Here is a 22,304-nt window from a genome sequence, read left to right as displayed (position 1 = left end):
TCTCAGTTTCTCAGGTCTATTTAATGATCATAATAGTTGATATTAAATATGAATTTACCCATATGGTTAGGTTAGTGCTGGGAGCATAGTAGACACTTAGCAAATAGCTAACTGAACAAAGAGTTCTGATAAAATGAAACAAGCAAGAAAGTAAACACTTGGAGCCTTTATTTTAAGATAGTTATAAAAACTAAGGGTTAAGGAGTACAAGGGCACCTATCCTGCCTCTGTTATTTCCTTTTTAAAACTATTCTACACCATACTCTTTAATATCATATTAGGGAAACCCCTAAAATAATGCATATTGATTTTATTTTATAGTCCTTGTTTTGCTGAAGATAAATTGTGTTTGTGTATTAATGTTTTTGAATGATTTAGGTCAGAAAAAGGTAGGGCAGACACTCTCTTAATTTGCTTTTTATAAAATCTGTCACTGAGAGGAGGAGCTAAGATGGCGGAGGAGTAGGACGGGGAGAACACTTTCTCCCCCACAAATTCATCAAAAGAACATTTAAACGCTGAGTAAATTCCACAAAACAACTTCTGAATGCTGGCAGAGGACATCAGGCACCCAGAAAAGCAACCCATGTCTTTGAAAGGACGTAGGAAAAAATATATAAGACAAAAAAAGAGACAAAAGAGGGAGGGACGGAGCTCTGTCCCGGGAAGGGAGTCTTAAAAAGAGAGAAGTTTCCAAACACCAGGAAACCTTCTCACTGCCGAATCTGTGCCGAGCCTTGGAAGCACAGAGGGCAACATAACAGGGAGGAAAAATAAATAAACAATTAAAACCCGCAGATTACGAGCCCTACAATAACTCCCCCAGCAGAGAAGCAGCGCAGATGCCTGCATCCGCCATTAGCAAGCAGGGGCTGGGCAGGGAAGCGCGGCGCGGGCTGCATCGCTTAGAATAAGGATCTGGCCTGAATACCCCGAGCACTATCTGAGCAAAATAATTTGGGCTAGCAAACCAGACTGTGGGATATCTATCTCGCGAAAAGCCAACCCTAACCTAAGACACCGCCAGGCCCGCGCATGGAACAAAGGACTGTACAGAGATAGCCGGCTGCAGACCATTCCCCTCCGGTGACAGACAGCCAGAGCCGGAAGGGGGCAATCGCAGCCCCAGAGAGACATTATCTACAAAACTGTAAGCAGGCTTCTTTGCTAACTAAAACTTCTTGGGGGTCTGGATGGTCAACATCTGCCTGAGAAGGTGCGCCAGTTGTACACCTAGATAACCGAGCGGCGGGGAGGCGATAAGTCACAGCAATCGCGCTCGCCAAACACCTCACCTGAGCTGCTCGGACCTGGGAAGGGCACAAAACGCTGGCCCAACTGAGTCTGCGCCTCTGAGGACTACCTGAGTGCCTGAACCTGAGCGGCTTGGACCTGGAAGGTGCAGGCAGCCCAGGGCCGGCCACAGATGGTTCCTGGTGGAGCAACCTAGAGCCTGAGCAGTGTGGGCAGGGAGGCTACACGCGCCGTGAGCGGAGGCAGGCCCAGTGAGGCTGAGGCACAGCTAGCGCACGCCAGTGTTATTTGTTTGCAGCATCCCTCCCTCCCCACAGCACGACTGAACAAGTGAGCCTAAAAAAAAAAAAAAGTGTTTACCACCTCCCGTTTGTGTCAGTGCGGAAACCAGACACTGAAGAGACCAGCAAACAGAAGAAGATATAACAGAGGGAAACGCCTTGGAAGCTACAGGCAATAGATTAAAACCCTGTGGTCAGAACTGAGTACATAGGAAGGGGCCTATAAATCTTGAGAAATATAAGTCGGACCAAGGAACTAGCCGAAAATGAACTGACCCCACAATACCCAAACAAAACCAGAGAAAGTCCTAGGTATATTTTTACTATTTTTATGATCATTCTTTCTTTCTTTTTTTAAAAATTTTTAAAAAACAATTTCAAGTCCTCTATTATTCCTTTAATTTTCACTTTTATAACCTACTATTACTTTGCAAAAAAAAAAAAAGGACCCTATTTTCTTTAAAAGCAAACTTCATATATATACTTTTTATAATCTTTGTGACCTTGTTTTTTTTTCTTTTTCTTCTTTTCTTTAACATTGTATTTTTGAAATTCCAAACTCTACTCTAGATTTTTAATTTTAGCTTTTTGGTATTTGTTATCAATTTTATACATATATATATATTTTATAATTTTTGTGACTTTTTTTCCCCTCTCTTTCTTTCTCTTTTTCTTTTATATAACATTGTATATCTGAAATTCCAAACTCTACTCTAGATTTTTAATTTATGCTTTTTGGTATTTGTTATCAATTTTGTACCTATATTTTCTTTATAATTTTTGCAACTTGGTTTGTTTTTGTTTGTTTTTTCTCTCTTTCTTTTTCTTTTTTTTTCATTTTTTAAAAAATTTTATTTTATTTTTAAACTTTACATAATTGTATTAGTTTTGCCAAATATCGAAATGAATCCGCCACAGGTATACCTGTGTTCCCCATCCTGAACCCTCCTCCCTCCTCCCTCCCCATACCCTCCCTCTGGGTCGTCCCAGTGCACCAGCCCCAAGCATCCAGTATTGTGCATCGAACCTGGACTGGCGACTCGTTTCATACATGATATTATACATGTTTCAATGCCATTCTCCCAAATCTCCCCACCTTCTCCCTCTCCTCTTCTTCTTTTTTTTAACATTGTATTTTTGAAATTCCAGACTCTAGATTTTTAACTTTTGTTTTTGGTATTTGTTATCAACTTTGTACCTATATTTTCTTTATAATTTTTGTGACTTGGTTTGTTTTTGTTTTTGTTTTTTTTCTCTCTTTCTTTTTCTTCTTCTTTTTCTTAACATTGTATTTTTGAAATTCCAGACTATACTCTAGATTTTTAACTTTTGCTTTTTGGTATTTGTTATCAATTTTGTACCTATATTTTCTTTATAATTTTTGCGACTTTGTCTGTTTGTTTGTTTTTCTTTCTTTCTTTTCCTTCTTCTTTTCTTTAACATTGTATTTTTGAAATTCCAAACTCTACTCTAGATTTTTAATTTTTGCTTTCTGGTATTAGTTATCAATTTTGTACCTTTAAGAACCCAATCTTCAGTACCCATTTTGCACTAGGGAGCGAGATTACTGGCTTGACTGCTCTCTCCCTCTTTGGACTCTCCTTTTTCTCCACCAGGTCACCTGTGTCTCCTCCCTAACCCCTCTCTACTCTATGCAACTCTGTGAATTTCTGTGTGTTCCAGATGGTGGAGAACACTGGGAACTGATTACTGGCTGGATCTGTCTCCCTCCTTTGCATTCCCCCTTTTATCCTCCTGGCCACCTCTGTCTCCCTCCTTCTTCTCTTCTCTGTATAATTCCGTGAACATCCTGAGCGATCCAATTGTGGAGTGCACATAAGGAAGTGATTACCAGCTAGCCCTCTCCTCTATTGATTCTACCTCATCTCATTCGGGTCAGCTCTAACTCCCTCCTCCCTCTTTTCTTCTCCATGTAACGCTGTGAACCTCTCTAGGTGGCCCTCACGGTGGAGAAACTTTTCATCTTTAATGTAGATGTTTTATCAGTGGTGCTGTATAGAAGGAGAAGTTTTGAAACTACTGTAAAAATAAGACTGATAACTGAAAGCAGGAGGCTTAAGTCCAAACCCTAACTCCAGGGAACTCCAGACTCCAGGGAACATTAAGTGACAGAAGCTCATCAAACGCCTCCATACCTACACTGAAACCAAGCACCACACAAGGGCCAACAAATTCCAGGGCAAGACATACCAAGCAAATTCTCCAGCAACACAGGAACACAGACAGCCTTGAGCTCCAAGATACAGGCTGCCCAAAGTCACCCCAAAACCATAGACACCTCATAACTCATTACTGGACACTTCATTGCACTCCAGAGAGAAGAAATACAGCTCCACCCACCAGAACACCGACACAAGCTTCCCTAACCCGGAAACTTTGACAAGCCACCTGTACAAACCCACACACAGTGAGGAAACGCCACAATAAAGAGAACTGCACAAACTGCCAGAATACAGAAAGGACAACCCAAACTCAGCAATTTAAACAAGATGAAGAGACAGAGGAATACCCAGCAGGTAAAGGAACAGGATAAATGCCCACCAAACCAAACCAAAGAGGAAGAGACAGGGAATCTACCTGATAAAGAATTCCGAATAATGATAGTGAAATTGATCCAAAATCTTGAAATCAAAATGGAATCACAGATTAATAGCCTGGAGACAAGGATTGAGAAGATGCAAGAAAGGTTTAACAAGGGCCTAGAAGAAATAAAAAAGAGTCAATATATAATAAATAATGCAATAAATGAAATAAAAAACACTCTGGAGGCAACAAATAGTAGAATAACAGAGGCAGAAGATAGGATTAGTGAATTAGAAGATAGAATGGTAGAAATAAATGAATCAGAGAGGAAGAAAGAAAAATGAATTAAAAGAAATGAGGACAATCTCAGAGACCTCCAGGACAATATTAAACACTACAACATTCGAATCATAGGGGTCCCAGAAGAAGAAGACAAAAAGAAAGACCATGAGAAAATACTTGAGGAGATAATAGTTGAAAACTTCCCTAAAATGGGGAAGGAAATAATCACCCAAGTCCAAGAAACCCAGAGAGTCCCAAACAGGATAAACCCAAGGCGAAACACCCCAAGACACATATTAATCAAATTAACAAAGATCAAACACAAAGAACAAATATTAAAAGCAGCAAGGGAAAAACAACAAATAACACACAAGGGATTCCCATAAGGATAACAGCCGATCTTTCAATAGAAACTCTCCAAGCCAGGAGGGAATGGTAAGACATACTTAAAGCAATGAAAGAAAATAACCTACAGCCCAGATTATTGTACCCAGCAAGGATCTCATTCAAATATGAAGGAGAAATCAAAAGCATAATTTACAGACAAGCAAAAGCTGAGAGAATTCAGCACCACCAAACCAGCTCTCCAACAAATACTAAAGGATATTCTCTAGACAGGAAACACAAAAACGGTGTATAAATTCAAACCCAAAACAATAAAGTAAATGGCAACGGGATCATACTTATCAATAATTACCTTAAACGTAAATGGGTTGAATGCCCCAACCAAAAGACAAAGATTGGCTGAATGGATACAAAAACAAGACCCCTACATATGCTGTCTACAAGAGACCCACCTCAAAACAGGGGACACATACAGACTGAAAGTGAAGGGCTGGAAAAAGATATTCCATGCAAATAGGGACCAAAAGAAAGCAGGAGTAGCAATACTCATATCAGACAAAATAGACTTTAAAACAAAGGCTATGAAAAGAGACAAAGAAGGACACTACATAATGATCAAAGGATCAATCCAAGAAAAAGATATAACAATTATAAATATATATACACCCAACATGGGAGCACCGCAATATGTAAGGCAAATGCTAACAAGTATCAAAGGAGAAATTAACAATAACACAATAATAGTGGGAGACTTTAATACCCCACTCACACCTATGGATAGATCAACTAAACAGAAAATTAACAAGGAAACACAAACTTTAAATGATACAATAGACCAGTTAGACCTAATTGATATCTATAGGACATTTCATCCCAAAACAATGAATTTCACCTTTTTCTCAAGTGCACATGGAACCTTCTCCAGGATAGATCACATCCTGGGCCATAAACTAGCCTTGGTAAATTCAAAAAAATTGAAATCATTCCAAGCATCTTTTCTGACCACAATGCAATAAGATTAGATCTCAATAACAGAAGAAAAACTATTAAAAATTCCAACATATGGAGGCTGAACAACACACTGCTGAATAACCAACAAATACAGAAGAAATCAAAAAAGAAATCAAAATTTGCATAGAAACTAATGAAAATGAAAACACAACAACCCAAAACCTGTGGGACACTGTAAAAGCAGTCCTAAGGGGAAAGTTCCTAGCAATACAGGCATACCTCAAGAAATAAGAAAAAAGTCAAGTAAATAACCTAACTCTACACCTAAAGTATTAAAGGAAGAAGTGAAGAACCCCAGGGTTAGTAGAAGGAAAGAAATCTTAAAAATTAGAGCAGAAATAAATGCAAAAGAAGCAAAAGAGACCATAGCAAAAATCAACAAAGGCAAAAGCTGGTTCTTTGAAAGGATAAATAAAATTGACAAACCATTAGCCAGACTCATCAAGAAACAAAGGGAGAAAAATCAAATCAATAAAATTAGAAATGAAAATGGAGAGATCACAACAGACAACACAGAAATACAAAGATTCATAAGAGACTACTATCAGCAATTATATGCCAATAAAATGGACAACATGGAAGAAATGGACAAATTCTTAGAAAAGTACAATTTTCCAAAACTGAACCAGAAAGAAATAGAAAATCTTAACAGACCCATCACAAGCACGGAAATTGAAACTATAATCAAAAATCTTCCAGCAAACAAAAGCCCCGGCCCAGATGGCTTCACAGCTGAATTCTACCAAAAATTTAGAGAAGAGCTAACACCTATCCTACTCAAACTCTTCCAGAAAATTGCAGAGGAAGGTAAACTTCCAAACTCATTCTATGAGGCCACCATCACCCTAATACCAAAACCTGACAAAGATGCCACAAAAAAAGATAACTACAGGCCAATATCACTGATGAACATAGATGCAAAAATCCTTAACAAAATTCTAGCAATCAGAATCCAACAACACATTAAAAAGATCATAAACCGTGACCAAGTGGGCTTTATCCCAGGGATGCAAGGATTCTTCAGTATCCACAAATCGATCAATGTAATACACCACATTAACAAATTGAAAAATAAAAACCATATGATTATCTCAATAGATGTAGAGAAAGCCTTTGACAAAATTCAACATCCATTTATGATAAAAACTCTCCAGAAAGCAGGAATAGAAGGAACATACCTCAACATAATAAAAGCTATATTTGACAAACCCACAGCAAACATTATCCTCAATGGTGAAAAATTGAAAGCATTTCCTCTAAAGTCAGGGACAAGACAAGGGTGCCCACTTTCACGATTACTATTCAACATAGTTTTGGAAGTTTTGGCCACAGCAATCAGAGCAGAAAAAGAAATAAAAGGAATCCAAATTGGAAAAGAAGAAGTAAAACTCTCACTGTTTGCAGATGACATGATCCTCTAAATAGAAAACCCTAAAGACTCCACCAGAAAATTACTAGAAATAATCAATGATTATAGTAAAGTTGCAGGATATAAAATCAACACACAGAAATCCCTTGCATTCCTATACACTAATAATGAGAAAACAGAAAGAGAAATTAAGGAAACAATTCCATTCACCATTGCAATGAAAAGAATAAAATACTTAGGAGTATATCTACCTAAAGAAACTAAAGACCTATGTATAGAAAACTATAAAACACTGGTGAAAGAAATCAAAGAGGACACTAATAGATGGAGAAATATACCATGTTCATGGATTGGAAGAATCAATATAGTGAAAATGAGTATACTACCCAAAGCAATTTATAGATTCAATGCAATCCCTATCCAGCTACCAACAGTATTCTTCACAGAGCTAGAACAAGTAATTTCACAATTTGTATGGAAATACAAAAATCCTCGAATAGCCAAAGCGATCTTGAGAAAGAAGAATGGAACTGGAGGAATCAACCTACCTGACTTCAGGCTCTACTACAAAGCCACAGTTATCAAGACAGTATGGTACTGGCACAAAGAGAGAAATATAGATCAGTGGAACAAAATAGAAAGCCCAGAGATAAATCCACGCACATATGGACACCTTATCTTTGACAAAGGAGGCAAGAATATACAATGGATTAAAGACAATCTCTTTAACAAGTGGTGCTGGGAAAACTGGTCAACCACTTGTAAAAGAATGAAACTAGAACACTTTCTAACACCATACACAAAAATAAACTCAAAATGGATTAAAGATCTAAACATAAGACCAGAAACTATAAAACTCCTAGAGGAGAACATAGGCAAAACACTCTCTGACATACATCACAGCAGGATCCTCTATGACCCACCTCCCAGAATATCAGAAATAAAAACAAAAATAAACAAATGGGACCTAATTAACCTTAAAAGCTTCTGCACATAAAGGAAACTATCAGCAAGGTGAAAAGACAGCCTTCAGAATGGGAGAAAATAATAGCAAATGAAGCAACTGACAAACAACTAATCTCAAAAATATACAAGCAACTCCTACAGCTCAACTCCAGAAAAATAAATGACCCAATCAAAAAATGGGCCAAAGAACTAAATAGACATTTCTCCAAAGAAGACATACAGATGGCTAACAAACACATGAAAAGATGCTCAACATCACTCATTATCAGAGAAATGCAAATCAAGACCACTATGAGGTACCATTCCACACCAGTCAGAATGGCTGCGATCCAAAAGTCTACAAATAATAAATGTTGGAGAGGGTGTGGAGAAAAGGGAACCCTCTTACACTGTTGGTGGGAATGCAAACTAGTACAGCCACTATGGAGAACAGTGTGGAGATTCCTTAAAAAACTGGAAATAGAACTGCCTTATGATCCAGCAATCCCACTGCTGGGCATACACACTGAGGAAACCAGAAGGGAAGGAGACACCTGTACCCCAATGTTCATTGCAGCACTGTTTATAATAGCCAGGACATGGAAGCAACCTAGATGTCCATCAGCAGATGAATGGATAAGAAAGCTGTGGTACATATATACAATGGAGTATTACTCAGCCATTAAAAAGAATTCATTTGAATCCATTCTAATGAGGTGGATGAAACTGGAGCCTATTATACAGAGTGAAGTAAGCCAGAAGGAAAAACACCAATACAGTATACTAACGCATATATATGGAATTTAGAAAGATGACAACAATAACCCTGTGTACGAGACAGCAAAAGAGACACTGATGTATGGAACAGTCTTATGGACTCTGTGGGAGAGGGAGAGGGTGGGAAGATTTGGGAGACATTGAAACATGTAAAATATCATGTATGAAATGAGATGCCAGTCCAGGTTCAATGCATGATACTGGATGCTTGGGGCTAGTGCACTGGGACGACCCAGAGGGATGGTATGGAGAGGGAGGAGGGAGGAGGGTTCAGGATGGGGAACACATGTATACCTGTGATGGATTCATTTTGATATTTGGCAAAACTAATACAATTATGTAAAGTTTAAAAATAAAATAAAATTAAAAAAAAATCACACCTCAAAAAAAATAAAATAAAATAAAATAAAATGGAGGAATGCTGAAAGGGCACAGGGGACAATCTGAAGAAGCTGTCAGTGGCCAAAGTTGGAAAAATTTGAAAGAGAATAAATCTGAGCCAAAGAATAAATATTCATGAGTTTATACTTACACATATACATACCTCAATAAGTAATTGAATGAGGATGTTGGGGGAACAACTCTTCCTTATAAAAGAATACCAATTATAAATGTAGAAGGAATGAAAGAAATTGAAAATTTACTTTAGAACAGCATAACAGTAACTGCTGCAGGCAGGATCCATCAACAGAGGCTAAAGTCAGTGGGTAAAATTTAAAGGTAAAATAGTATATTTCCAAATAAGTTTTAGAAGCATATATATTTAAATGATAATTACTTAGAAGGGATAATGTAGTTATTTTACAGTGAAGAATTACTTGGCAGATAGCATCTTAACCAAATGATCAAAATTAATGACATTAGTTGTAAAACATATGAATGTCATGTACTTTCTGAAATGATAAGAGGAGACAAACTTCCACAGTATTCCTCCTCCTAAGTCCTTTACCTCAGTCTAATCATGAGAAAAACAAAAGACAAACCTAAATTGAGGGATATTTTACTGATTAGTTTTACTCTCATTTTTTCAGAATTTTCCACAGTTTGTTTTGATCCACACAGTCAAGCTGGTTTTAGAAAAGGCAGAGGAACCAGAGATCAAATTGCCAGCATCCACTGGATCATGGAAAAAGCAAGAGAGTTCCAGAAAAACATCTATTTCTGCTTTTTTGACTATGCCAAAGTCTTTGACTGTGTGGATCACAATAAACTGTGGAAAATTATGAAAGAGATGGGAATACCAGACCACCTGACCTGCCTCTTGAGAAATCTGTATGCAGGTCAGGAAGCAACAGTTAGAACTGGACATGGAACAACAGACTGGTTCCAAATAGGAAAAGGAGTACGTTAAGGCTGTATATTGTCACCCTGCTTATTTAACTTATATGCAGAGTACATCATGAGAAACGCTGAACTGGAAGAAACACAAGCTGGAATCAAGATTGCCAGGAGAAATATCAATAACCTCAGATATGCAGATGACACCACCCTTATGGCAGAAAGTGAAGAGGAACTCAAAAGCCTCTTGATGAAAGTGAAAGAGGAGAGTGAAAAAGTTGGCTTAAAGCTCAACATTCAGAAAACGAAGATCATGGCATCCGGTCCCATCACTTCATGGGAAATAGATGGGGAAACGGTGTCAGACTTTATTTTTTTGGGCTCCAAAATCACTGCCGATGGTGACTGCAGCCATGAAATTAAAAGACGCTTACTCCTTGGAAAGAAAGTTATGACCAACCTAGATAGCATATTCAAAAGCAGAGACATTACTTTGCCAACAAAGGTTCGTCTAGTCAAGGCTATGGTTTTTCCTGTGGTCATGTATGGATGTGAGTGTTGGACTGTGAAGAAGGCTGAGTGCCAAAGAATTGATGCTTTTGAACTGTGGTGTTGGAGAAGACTCTTGAGAGTCCCTTGGACTGCAAGGAGATCCAACCAGTCCATTCTGAAGGAGATCAGCCCTGGGAATTCTTTGGAAGGAATGATGCTAAAGCTGAAACTCCAGTACATTGGCCACCTCATGTGAAGAGTTGACTCATTGGAAAAGACTCTGATGCTGGGAGGGATTGGGGGCAGGAGGAGAAGGGGATGACAGAGGATGCTATGGCTGGATGGCATCACTGAGTCAATGGACTCAAACACAGTGAACTCCGGGAGTTGGTGATGGACAGGGAGGCCTGGCGTGCTGCGATTCATGGGGTCGCAAAGAGTCGGACACGACTGAGCAACTGAACTAAAGTGACACAGTCAAAGGCTTTAGCAGAGTCAATAAAGCAGAAATAGATGTTTTTCTGGAACTCTCTCACTTTTTTGGTGATCCAGTGGATGTTGGCAATTTGATCTCTGGTTCCTCTGCCTTTTCTAAATCTAGCTTGAACATCTGGAAGTTCATGGTTCACATACTGTTGAAGCCTGGCTTGGAGAATTTTGAGCGTTACTTTGCTAGCGTGTGAGATGAGCGCAATTGTGCAGTAGTTTGAGCATTCTTTGGCATTGCCTTTCTTTGGGATTGGAATGAAAACTGACCTTTTCCAGTCCTGTGGCCACTGCTGAGTTTTCCAAATTTGCTGGCATATTGAGTTCAGCACTTTCACAGCATCCTCTTTTAGTATTTGAAATAACTCAATTGGAACTCCACAGTTTAGAAGCATGAATTCTTCAGTGCTAAGCCTTCTTTAGGGCCCAACTCTCACATCCATACATGACTACTGGAGAAACCATAGGTTTGACTAGACAGACCTTGGTCAGTGAAGTGATGTTCTACTTTTTAAAACACCATCTAGGTTTGTCATAGCTTTTCTTCCAAGAAGCAGGTGTCTTTTTAACAGTCTTTTGGACTCTGTGGGAGAGGGAGAGGGTGGGATGATTTGGGAGAATGGCATTGAAACATGTATAATATCATATATGAAATGAGTCGCCAGTCCAGGTGCGATGCACGATACTGGATGCTTGGGGCTGGTGCACTGGGATGACCCAGAGGGATGGTATGGGGAGGGAGGAGGGAGGAGGGTTCAGGATGGGGAACACATGTATACCTGTGGTGGATTCATTTTGATATATGGCAGAACCAATACAATATTGTAAAGTTAAAAAAGAAAAGAAAAGAAAAAAAAATTTTTCGTTTCTGCAGTCACCATCTGCAGTGATTTTGGAGCCCAAGAAAATAAAGTCTGTCACTGTTTCCACTGTTTCCCCATCTCTTTGCCATGAAGTGATGGGACCGGATGCCATGATCTTCGTTTTTTGAATGTTGAGTTTTAAGCTAGCTTTTTCCCTCTCCCCCTTATCAAGAGGCTCTTTAGTTCCTCTTCACTTTCTGCCAGAATAGTAGTGTCATCTGCATATTTGAGGTTAATGATATTTCTCCTGGCAATCTTGACTCCAGCTTGTGATTCATCCAGCCTGGCATGTCACATGATGTACTTGATCAGTCTGTTGTTCCATGCCTGGTTTAGCTGTTGCTTGTTGACTTGCACTGGTGTGGCAGGAGGCAGATACGGTGGTCTTGTATTCCCATCTCCTTAAGAATTTTCCTCAGTTTGTTGTGATCCACACAGTCAAAGGCTTTAGCATAGTAAATGAAGCAGAAGTAGATGTTTCTCTGAAATTCTCTTGCTTTTTATATGATCCAGATAGTGGCAACTTGATTTCTGGTTCCTCTGCCTTTTTAAAATACAGCTTGTACATTTGGAAGTTCTCAATTCATGCATTGTTGAAGCCTAAAGGTTAGAATGTTTTTGGAGCTCTCTCGTTTCTCCCTTTGCTTTCTTTCAGAACTATTAGTACCAATCAGCTATCATAGATTAGACTAAGGAGATACTATAACTAAATGCAACATGATGTCCTGGATTAAGTCCTGAAACAGAAAAGGAGCATTAGTGGAAAACTTGGTGAAATTCAAGTAGAGCCTCTGGTTGAGCTAGTTGTATTGCCACCAATGTTAATTTCTTAGTTTTGATAATTGTACAATGCCTATGTAAGATGTTAACATAAAAGGTGAAATCTAAAATTATCTTAAAGAGTTGAAAAATAAAGCTGCTTCTTTAAAAATTCTGAGATTTCTTAGATATAGTTCTGGAACAAAGCAAAAGGAGAAACTAGAGAGCTACCAAAAAGTTCTAACCTTGTGATTTTGTAGTTTTCTGGGTACTTTTTCGGACTCTTAAAATGTCCTTCAGAAATGTACTTTTATATATTACCCTCTTCACTTAATATGCATGTTGTTTAGAGTTATTTACTTTGTACAGTTGACCCTTGAACACTGAAGGCTTTGGTGTGCCATCCCCAGCACAGTTGAAAATCCTCAAGACAGCTTTTCAGTTGGCCCTCCATATCCAGGGTTCCACATCTTCCGATTTAACCAACTATGGCTTGCATAGTACTTGGTATGTATTTATTGAAAAAAAAAAATCCACATGTAAGTGGACCTGCATAGTTCAAACCCTTGTTGTTCAAGGGTCTTGTTGTTGTTGTTTAGTTGCTAAGTTGTGTTTGACTCTTTGCCATCTCATGGACTGTAGCCCACCACGCTCCTCTGTCCATAGAATTTTCCAGGCAAGAGTACTGGAGTGGGTTGCCATTCCCTTCTCCAGAGGGTCTTCCCAACCCAAGGATCAAAGCCGCATCTCCTGCTTGACAGGCGGTTCAACTGTATATAAAATGAGTGTATGAAAGGTGGACAAGGAGACTTTCCATAGTACAGAATTAAGTAGTAGTCATTACTAAAAGCTGTTTTCAGAATATATTTCACAATGCCAAGGTAACTTTCTACCTTCATTTAACATATTAGGCTACTGAAACGTTTGAAATCTTCAAATAATAAAAGACCATTCCCAACTGGGGGATAGAATTTCTCAGAATTTGAATATGGAATAGATGTTAAAAGACATGAATGTGGAAACAAAAATTTTTTTTCTAAGAAATTCTCCAGAATTTCCTTTTCACAAAGGTTTAAGTTCTACCTCTCTACATTTGAAAAGAGATGTCTTTGGGCCAGCTTCGTATCTGGGCAGTTTTTGTGCCTGCAATTATCAGACAACATACAATCTTACACATAAATCGTTGCTGCTGCAATTAGCTCATTGACCACTTGTACCCTGGGGACAGTGGAAGCAGTCCCTCCGTAAGCAGCTGGGATGGAATTGCTGGAAGGGCAGTCTGTCCAGTTTGATGAACAGTCATGTCCTCCTACTTCTGCCAGGTGTATCTTCTTTCCCAAAGGGTCAGGGAGGGGCAGGGGCTGTGACCTTTTAAAATAGAAGACCCACTAAATTGTGAGAATTGACTTGTGATTTAGTTGCTAAGTCGTGTCTGACTCTTTTTGCGCACCCATGAACTGTAGCCTGCCAGGTTCCTGTGTCCATGGAATTTTCCTGGCAAGAATACTGGCTGCTGCTGCTGCTAAGTCGCTTCGGTCGTGTCCGACTTTGTGCAACCCCATAGACAGCAGCCCACCAGGCTCTTCTGTCCCTGGGATTCTCCAGGCAAGAACATTGGAGTGGGTTGCTGTTTCCTACTACAGGGGATCTTCCTGAGCCAAGGATCAAACCTGTGTCTCCTACCTTGCAGGCAGATTCTTAGCACTGAGCCACCTGAGAATTTATTACATTGGATCTAAAAAGAGGAAGATAATTGCCCTAAGTTACTTGCAGGGCTTAATTTGGGGTTTATTTTAACCTCCCATAAGCTCTTTAAACTCTGCTTTGCTAAACTAACTGGAGTAAAAAGAAAACTGTCCAGACAACTTCAAAGCAACTTCTTTCCATGAAAACAGAAATCAAGAACACAAACAGCAAATATTTTGCTCTCAGTTGAGCAGAGGATTTATAAACAAATCTGTTCAACTCATTTGCTGTTTGTGTTCTTGTTGTTTATATGAGTGCTCCAAGTACACCTTCAGTTTTTATTTTTGTTTACACTGTCTCATATTTTTCCCCACAGAATTTTTAATCATCTGAGGCATAATTGTATTATAGCACTCTGAAGTGCTAATTTGTTTCTTTTCTCTATTACAAAATGTATTTCTTCCATAGCACTCTGACTTTTAAGGGAATTCATTAGAAAAACATTAGGAAATATGGTATACAAGACATGAGTTGGTAAATTAAGATGAAAATATACCATATCACACATATGAATGTTAATGGAAACTAATTGTTCACTTGTTATGACCTATACCCTTTTGAAATGTGTAGTTTCTGAGTCGTTAATCTGAAGCAGTATTTATTTCTTGGTTGTTCATTCTGATGCTTACCCTGTATTGAACTTTGTGGACCTTTGTTTATTTGATGGACATATAAAATATAGGTGATGGGCTTGGCAAGTCAAATTTCATATGGATTCAATCCCACATGACAGGTTCCTGGCACAAAGGAAGTTGAGTAACAGAATTCTACTCTAGTATAGGTTGATTCTCTATAGAACTCAGCTTGTGTACAATGGTATCATTGTGTCAATTGATTTACCCCAATGCATCTTACTTAGAAAAATACTATTTGCACAATTTAAAATATATTAAAAGTTTCAATACAGCTGTAGCATAAGATCCAATATTTTATTTTGTCCATGATGACATAAAAGAAAAATTTAGCAGCTTTTTAGAATTATAGGCTCTGTAGTGTGATTTTCATTGTCTTTCTAGATTCAGCTTATTATTCCAGCAGAGATTTATGATCAATATTTATGTGAGAAACTTTCTTTTAAATTGTATGTATTAGCGCAATGATTAGTGAAATTAATTTCACACCATTTCTTGCTTTCTTTCTATTAATCAAATATGATATCTGGATTTAATTATGGCATCTGGGGATAGTATTATTACATTACACATGGAGGTTTTTGCTCTATAATTTTTCTTTTCTACAAAAAGTGATAAAAGCGGCTTCTGCAGGACAAATTTACAGCATTTTGCTTTTTAAATTCTTTTCTTATAAGACTATGTTAGCATTATAAAGCTTTTAAAAAATTGGAGTCATTACAATAAACATTTTAATAAAAGTATAATAATATCTAGAATTAGACTGTACTAATGCTTGGTAAATTATATACTAACTCTTTGATTTTAGATATTTTAACATTACCAAGTTAGATTTTTTTTAAGCATAATAATATAGATTTGAGAAATCATTAATGAGAATAAAGTTTTAATTCTTTATCCTATTAAAAGAAAATGTGTTTCCAGTATTTGCCAATTCTTCTAAGGTTCAAAAATGACAACCTGTTAGTTCCTACCATCTACTATACTTCTAAACCTTTCACATGTGTTCATGATTCAAAATTCAAAAGGGCTATTCATGTGTCTCTTACATTTTTGAGATAGCATAAAAGATAAATGATTATGAAAATAATTCATCAAAAATTGTAATTTATAATCTTAACACCTTTTTAAAAGGCACATAACCTTCAGTCACACCCCAAGGGTCAATATGTTATAATTTTGTTTTACTTAAGCTTATAAAAACGCAGATAAAAATAACTAGGTTTTAATAGTGGTTTCCTCTGTTTTCTAGTCTCAGAGTGGGAAATTTCTAGATTGGGTTTTTTTCCCCCTTCCCCTGGGAAATATACAACTCCCTATATTATGGCCATTAATGTTTAGTAATGAGTTAGTCCTCAAATACCAATAAGATGATGTGGGCTTGATGGAAGTTAAATGTCCCTAAATCCTATGAATTGATCTGCAGGAGCTGTTTTCCGCATGAGTGGTGGCTTCACCCAGGCAGACATCCGCAGAGCCGTGGAGGTCAGGGTGATGGAGGAGGAGTGGGCTTGGCGGCACATATGCACTCTATTCCTGACAGTGTCTTGCTTCAGCAAAGGGAAGTGAAGCGCGTATACCATGCTCAGTGGCATTTCCAAATGCAGCTCAGCTGGGGGCCCAGGCTTATTGCATCAATGGCACATACCGGGCAAAAAAGGAAATACATAATTTTGTCAAAGTAGTAGATCACAATCTACCATTCCTTCCCTCCCCCTTCAAAATCATCACCCACACACACTAATAGCTCTAATAGATACAGACTTTATGCATATTTCAGTCACAGCAGTATTTCTAATGCATATGTGAAAGGGTCCTTAATTTATGTCTACCAACTGCGTGGTGCCCTTCTTTTGGGTAATGTCATCATCCTAATGGTGTTTCTATTATACTCAAAGGTAGCAAATGAGGCTTATTGCAAGAAGGTAATTGATTTTCACTGAGTGAAAATGTAAATAGCCATAAGAAATCCTATGAAAGATAAGCAGTTGAAAATTGCCAGAAAAAAAAAAAGTGATTTGTATACATGACTTATTGGTCCAAGTATATAAAATGTTTCTTTTTTCAAGTCAATACCACAATAACCGTATTTCACATCATTTTATTTTAAATTGAAGTAAAAATAGAAGAATTTCAATGATCTTGCTTTTACCAGTTTGGCTGTGTATATTATGAAAATTATCATCTAATATGGAAGGAAGCTTCCTTTTGTCAATGTGTCTTTGTAAAAGAAACCACGTGAATAAAATTTCTCTTTTGGGTGTGTAAAGCTGAAGAATTCTTCTTTGGATTTTCTAGAGTGAAAAGTGCATGGCATCTGTATCAATTATGTATTATATATATACATATATATGTATGCTGAAATCTCATTGAACTTTAGCATAAATGTCAGCCCCAAATTCAAGAAAAAAGCAAAGCTCAAAATGTATTTTATTATAAAGAAGAATAGAAGCAAAACAGAATATCTGAGGCAATGAATTTGTTAAAACAAAGCTATATTTTTAATGTATAGTAAAAAAAGTTCATAAAATTATTTTTGGTTCCTCCACAAGTGAAATACAGACAATTATTTGCATCATCACTACTGTCTTCTGACTCCAAAATATACCTTTTCTGATAAGTTAAGAATCACTTATTTTAATCGCAAACATTTTAATCACAAAAATCTCCTTTTTCAACTTAAAATTTTTGTAATGGTACTTAAGAAATAGGCTATACATTTTTTCCACTCCCCTACCCTATCTTGCTTACAATTTGAGAAGGACTTATATATCAGGACTGTAAAATGTGTAATGAGAATGTTTTTGAATTCTTGCCTTAGAAGGTCACTTGGATTAAAAAGATATCATTTATATTGACCTTTGAGTTGGCAGATAGAGAGATGTAATAAATTTTATTTCTGCTGGAGAATCGGAAATGCGACAGGAAGAGAATTCAAATTCCTTCCCATTGAGGGAAGTTTAGAGGAACAATTCTTCCCTCTCACTTTCAGCATCGTCAGATACAAAATCTTTAACATCTGTTTTATTCTTCATAACGTATATGACTAGAGGCAGGCCTGACTCAGCCATCAGTCCAAACAGGGGGTAAACTGAAAGCATGTTGACTTATTACACAGTGCCATGAACAAAATATACTCTTTAATATAAATTAATCCCCAACCAAGCCCTTTAGTTTGTTACAGTTTTAGATTCAGACAGGCAGGACTCCCTAGTGATACAGAGATTTCACTAATCACTTCCAGAACCTTGTGCAAAAATTCCATTCAGTAGAAAGACCCAAGCTCAAAATAAGAAATTTAACTTTATGGGGAAAGCAAAACCTTATGTGTTTATTTCATTAAGAAGAAAACATCAAATAGGCTTATCACAGTATGACTTGTAGTTTCTGTATTCCAAATTTTCTGTTTCATTTACAAACCCAGGTCTTTATTATGGTCTTTATGAATTTAACTATCTCTAATTTATCTTGCTGTGAGTAAATAATGAAAACAGAAATGCTTTAAACACTACTAAAAAATTAGTACACACAGATATGAAATTACAGTAAAGATGGTGGGCCGGGCATCAGCCTCTCTATTTAGCGTGTTTGATAGGGAGTGTGTAGTGAGGAGAACTATAAATGATACTGACAATATGGGTCTGAACATTTGAAGAAGACACTTATTCTGCTCCTAATGACCTTGAAACTTTTTTAGACCTATAGGACAAATGTAAAATTGGACCAATAGAAAAAGCATTTGGATAATACAAAAATGTATTATTAAAACAATCTAATAGTTTTATGCATCTATATTTTAAAAAACTTGTTTTGGTTTCTGCTTGAGAGACTTTTAGGAACTAAAAGTTGTTTTAACAATTTTTATATGTTGGAAAAGAGAGCTTTGTTATACATCATTCTCTTGTCCAAAATCTGAGATAATGAAATGTTCTATTTTAAATAATGTGTATCATTTTTTATTGGTTTTTATACTAATTCCCTGCTTTGGATTGTAAGGGAGTAAACAATGGTGTCTCCCAGATCCGCCATTCCATATCTCAGGAGTAATCATGAGTGCAATTTTCTTTAAGATTGAGATGAGAACCCTGTTGGCAGTATGTAGCTATGGTTCAGTCCTGAATCCTGGAAACTTTAATTCAGGTGCATTGTGGGCACATAAAATTTGAGTTCAAATGCTTTTAAGAAGTCATGCCACTTTGTCGTTTGACACTAATTTTCAACCCAGCATGCTTTAGCAATGACTGAAATTAGTTCCAAGTGAATTACAGCTAAGCTATTTTCTACCATCTACAAGAAATTTTTTATGCCAACTGAGTCAAGAGAGGTTTTGAAATTTCCTTTAGTATGTGTTGGGGTATGGGGCTCATCAGTGTAGATAATCAAGTGTCCTGATTGTACACATCATTGAAATGTCACTGCTTTTTTACTAATGTTGCTGCTAATGTTTTACTAATGTTGCTTCAGTCGTGTCCGACTCTGTGTAACCCCTGAGATGGCAGCCCACTAGGCTCCCCGTCCCTGGGATTCTCCAGGCAAAAAACTGGAGTGGGTTGCCATTTCCTTCTCCAATGCAGGAAAGTGAAAAGTGAAAGTGAAGTCGCTCAGTCGTGTCCAACTCTTAGCGACCCCATGGACTGCCGCCTACCAGGCTCCTCCGTCCATGGGATTTTCCAGGCAAGAGTACCGGAGTGGGGTGCCATTGCCTTCTCCATTACTAACGTTGTTCAACCCCAGTTATATTCTTATTGGTCAGAAGAAACACTCCTTGCAATTCTCTGCTTTCTTTCCAAGTCATCAACAAGTATTATTTCTGTGGATCCCATGAAATAGACATTGATCCATTGGAAACTGGACTATGAAGCAAATAATTTCCTTCATGATAATAATGAATTACCATTAAATATGTCTTCTATCTGCCAAATTAGAAAAAGTGTTCTTTGGGAAGAAGTATGTACCATAATTCAACCTTGTGTCCTTAACACAAGGTAGAGACTTGAATTTTTAGGAGAATTGGAGGCAGATTCTTTAGGCAACATGACTATGAAGAGATACATCATTTGACCATAAGGAAAAGAAGTTTCTAGGCCTTGCATGTGTTCTAATTCACTTCAGTTGTGTCTGACTCTGCAATCCTAAGGACTGTACGTAGTCTGCCAGGCTCCTCTGTCCATGGGACTCTCCAGGCAAGAATACTGGAGTAAGTTGCCATGCCCTCTTCCAGGAGATCTTCTCAATCCAGGTATTGAACCTGTGCCTCTCACGTCTCCTGCATTGACAGGCAGGTTGTTCACCACTAACGCCACCTGGGAAGCCCTTCTAGGCTTAAATAAAATTAAATCTTGAACAAATGAGGGGTAGTTTTCATGGACTAATTTGAATATTTTGAATTTTCAAGTCATTTCTTTTAGTCTTTAAAATGAAAGGGATTCATAGTGGATAAAGATTTGATTTGCCCTCTGCATTTCATAAAGGGTACAAATGATGTTGGTTTAGTTAAAAGCATATAAAAGCAATTACATAGTGATAGAAAATATATGAAGTATGTAATATAATTTAAGGTACCAAAATCAAAGTGCAAGGATCAAAACATAGTGAAATATATAGTACTATGTTGCTGTAGAAAAAATTCAAGGGCAGCTCCATAGAGTCGCTGTGCTTCAAAGATTAAACATAATAAGATGAATATCAAGTGAATTAAGAAAGTTCCTCAAAATGGCTTTTTCTTAAGGAATATTTTCCCCATCAAAAAGTCTCATACTTTGGTGAAAAATTCAACATTTATTTATGAAGATAGTCTTCCTTTAACGTTTAAAATCTTCCATCATGTTAATTTACATGCTTTAAAACTATACCGATAAAGTGGTTGAAGTAAATAAATAAGTCATAAAAAGCACATCAAAGTAGTTATGACGAGACAGCCAGATGGCAGAGAATTGCAGTACTTGCTGTAATTTTATCAAAATTACTATTGTCATGGCATGTTAGTTTTCATAAGAATTTGTACAGTCGCTGATCTCATACAGACAAATTAATTTCAGGTTCTCTCATGTGTAGTCACATAACAGCTATACTTGAGCACGCACAAAAGAAAATTAAATAATCATAGTCACATAAACTTGAAAAGCAGCACAATATCTTAAGTTTACTATTCCATAACGTCTTGGGATCAGTGATCATTTCTGTTATGTTAGACTCAAATTGATCTACAGCAGTACAGCCATTATGTACTTTCTGCTGTGTTTAGTCTTCATTATATAAAGGTACCATGTCATGTATTCTATTAGTGAAGAATTGTTATTAAGGCAGTAATGTTGTAATTCCTACATTTATGGCCTTTCTTCAAGTTTCATTCTTTTATCTCTTTTATGTCTAAAGGGATAACAGAGCTTTTGATGCTTCCTTTAAAGATAAATGCAGATATGAATTCTCAGCAATTAATGAGCTTAAATGATATTTGAATTAAAAATGTTTATTGCAGGTTTCAAACGTTCTCCTTCTTTTCTTTGTCCTGGAATTATGAAAAGAACGCCTGACACTGCACATTATACAAATCTCTTCTGTTCATATTCAACCAACACTTTCAATTGTAAAGGTCTCTTCCTAAAGTCATTTAAAAACTTTTTTTATTTTATTTTTTCCTGGTATTTTTTTTCTAAAGTTATTTAATTTTTGTTTTCTCATTTTATAGCCCAAGTTCTTTCTAACATGCCCTGTTCCATTGTGTATCAGATTTAGCGCATAATTGATACACACTAGGCCTCAGTATCTTCAACTATGATTTGGACGTCTACCTGCTGTATTTACTTCATAGATACTGGAGGTTGGGATGAGAACTTCATTAAAGTAACTTTTCATTTTTATGACTTTAAAATTGAAAGGGTAACATTTTCACTAGTTGTTTCATTGATCTTAGACAACTCATTCAAGCAAATATAAAATATATTATCTGGCAAAATGATAGCAGTCATAAATATCTTCGGAAAAGTGTCATTAAATATTTAAATTCTTCATTCTTTTTTCCCACCAAAAATGTGCTATATTCCACTTTATAGGTTTGCCTCTAAAGAAAAAGAGTTGCTTAACTCATGGAATTTTAGTTATCCATGCTCAAGTGCTTTGTGGTCTTCAGTGTATATATAGCTTTTATTCATAATAATATTAAGAGTAATATATGTCTAGGGATTTCAAACGTGTAAAATTTATTTCTTGAAATAAATAAACCGTAGGTTTTTTTTCTTAT

At 37.0% G+C, this 22,304-nt stretch overlaps 1 protein-coding gene across 5 annotated transcripts in view; it reads left to right on the top strand.

The window, feature by feature from the left end:
- Window positions 1–22,304, top strand: part of DCDC1 (doublecortin domain containing 1) — a 469,884-nt gene that overhangs the window by 311,216 nt on the left and 136,364 nt on the right. The window contains exon 20 of one of the 5 annotated variants that reach the window (XM_061381014.1): window positions 16,491–17,722. The exons of the other annotated variants lie outside the window; for them this stretch is intronic. Coding sequence (XP_061236998.1) covers window positions 16,491–16,749 — 259 coding nt within the window. The 3' untranslated portion in view covers window positions 16,750–17,722. Of the gene's footprint in view, window positions 1–16,490; window positions 17,723–22,304 lie in introns of those variants that run through there. 5 annotated transcript variants of the gene reach the window in all.

The sequence above is a fragment of the Bos javanicus genome, chromosome 15 (assembly GCF_032452875.1).
Source record: "Bos javanicus breed banteng chromosome 15, ARS-OSU_banteng_1.0, whole genome shotgun sequence".
Lineage (NCBI taxonomy): Eukaryota > Metazoa > Chordata > Mammalia > Artiodactyla > Bovidae > Bos > Bos javanicus.
This window is presented reverse-complemented; position numbering and strand designations above follow the sequence as displayed.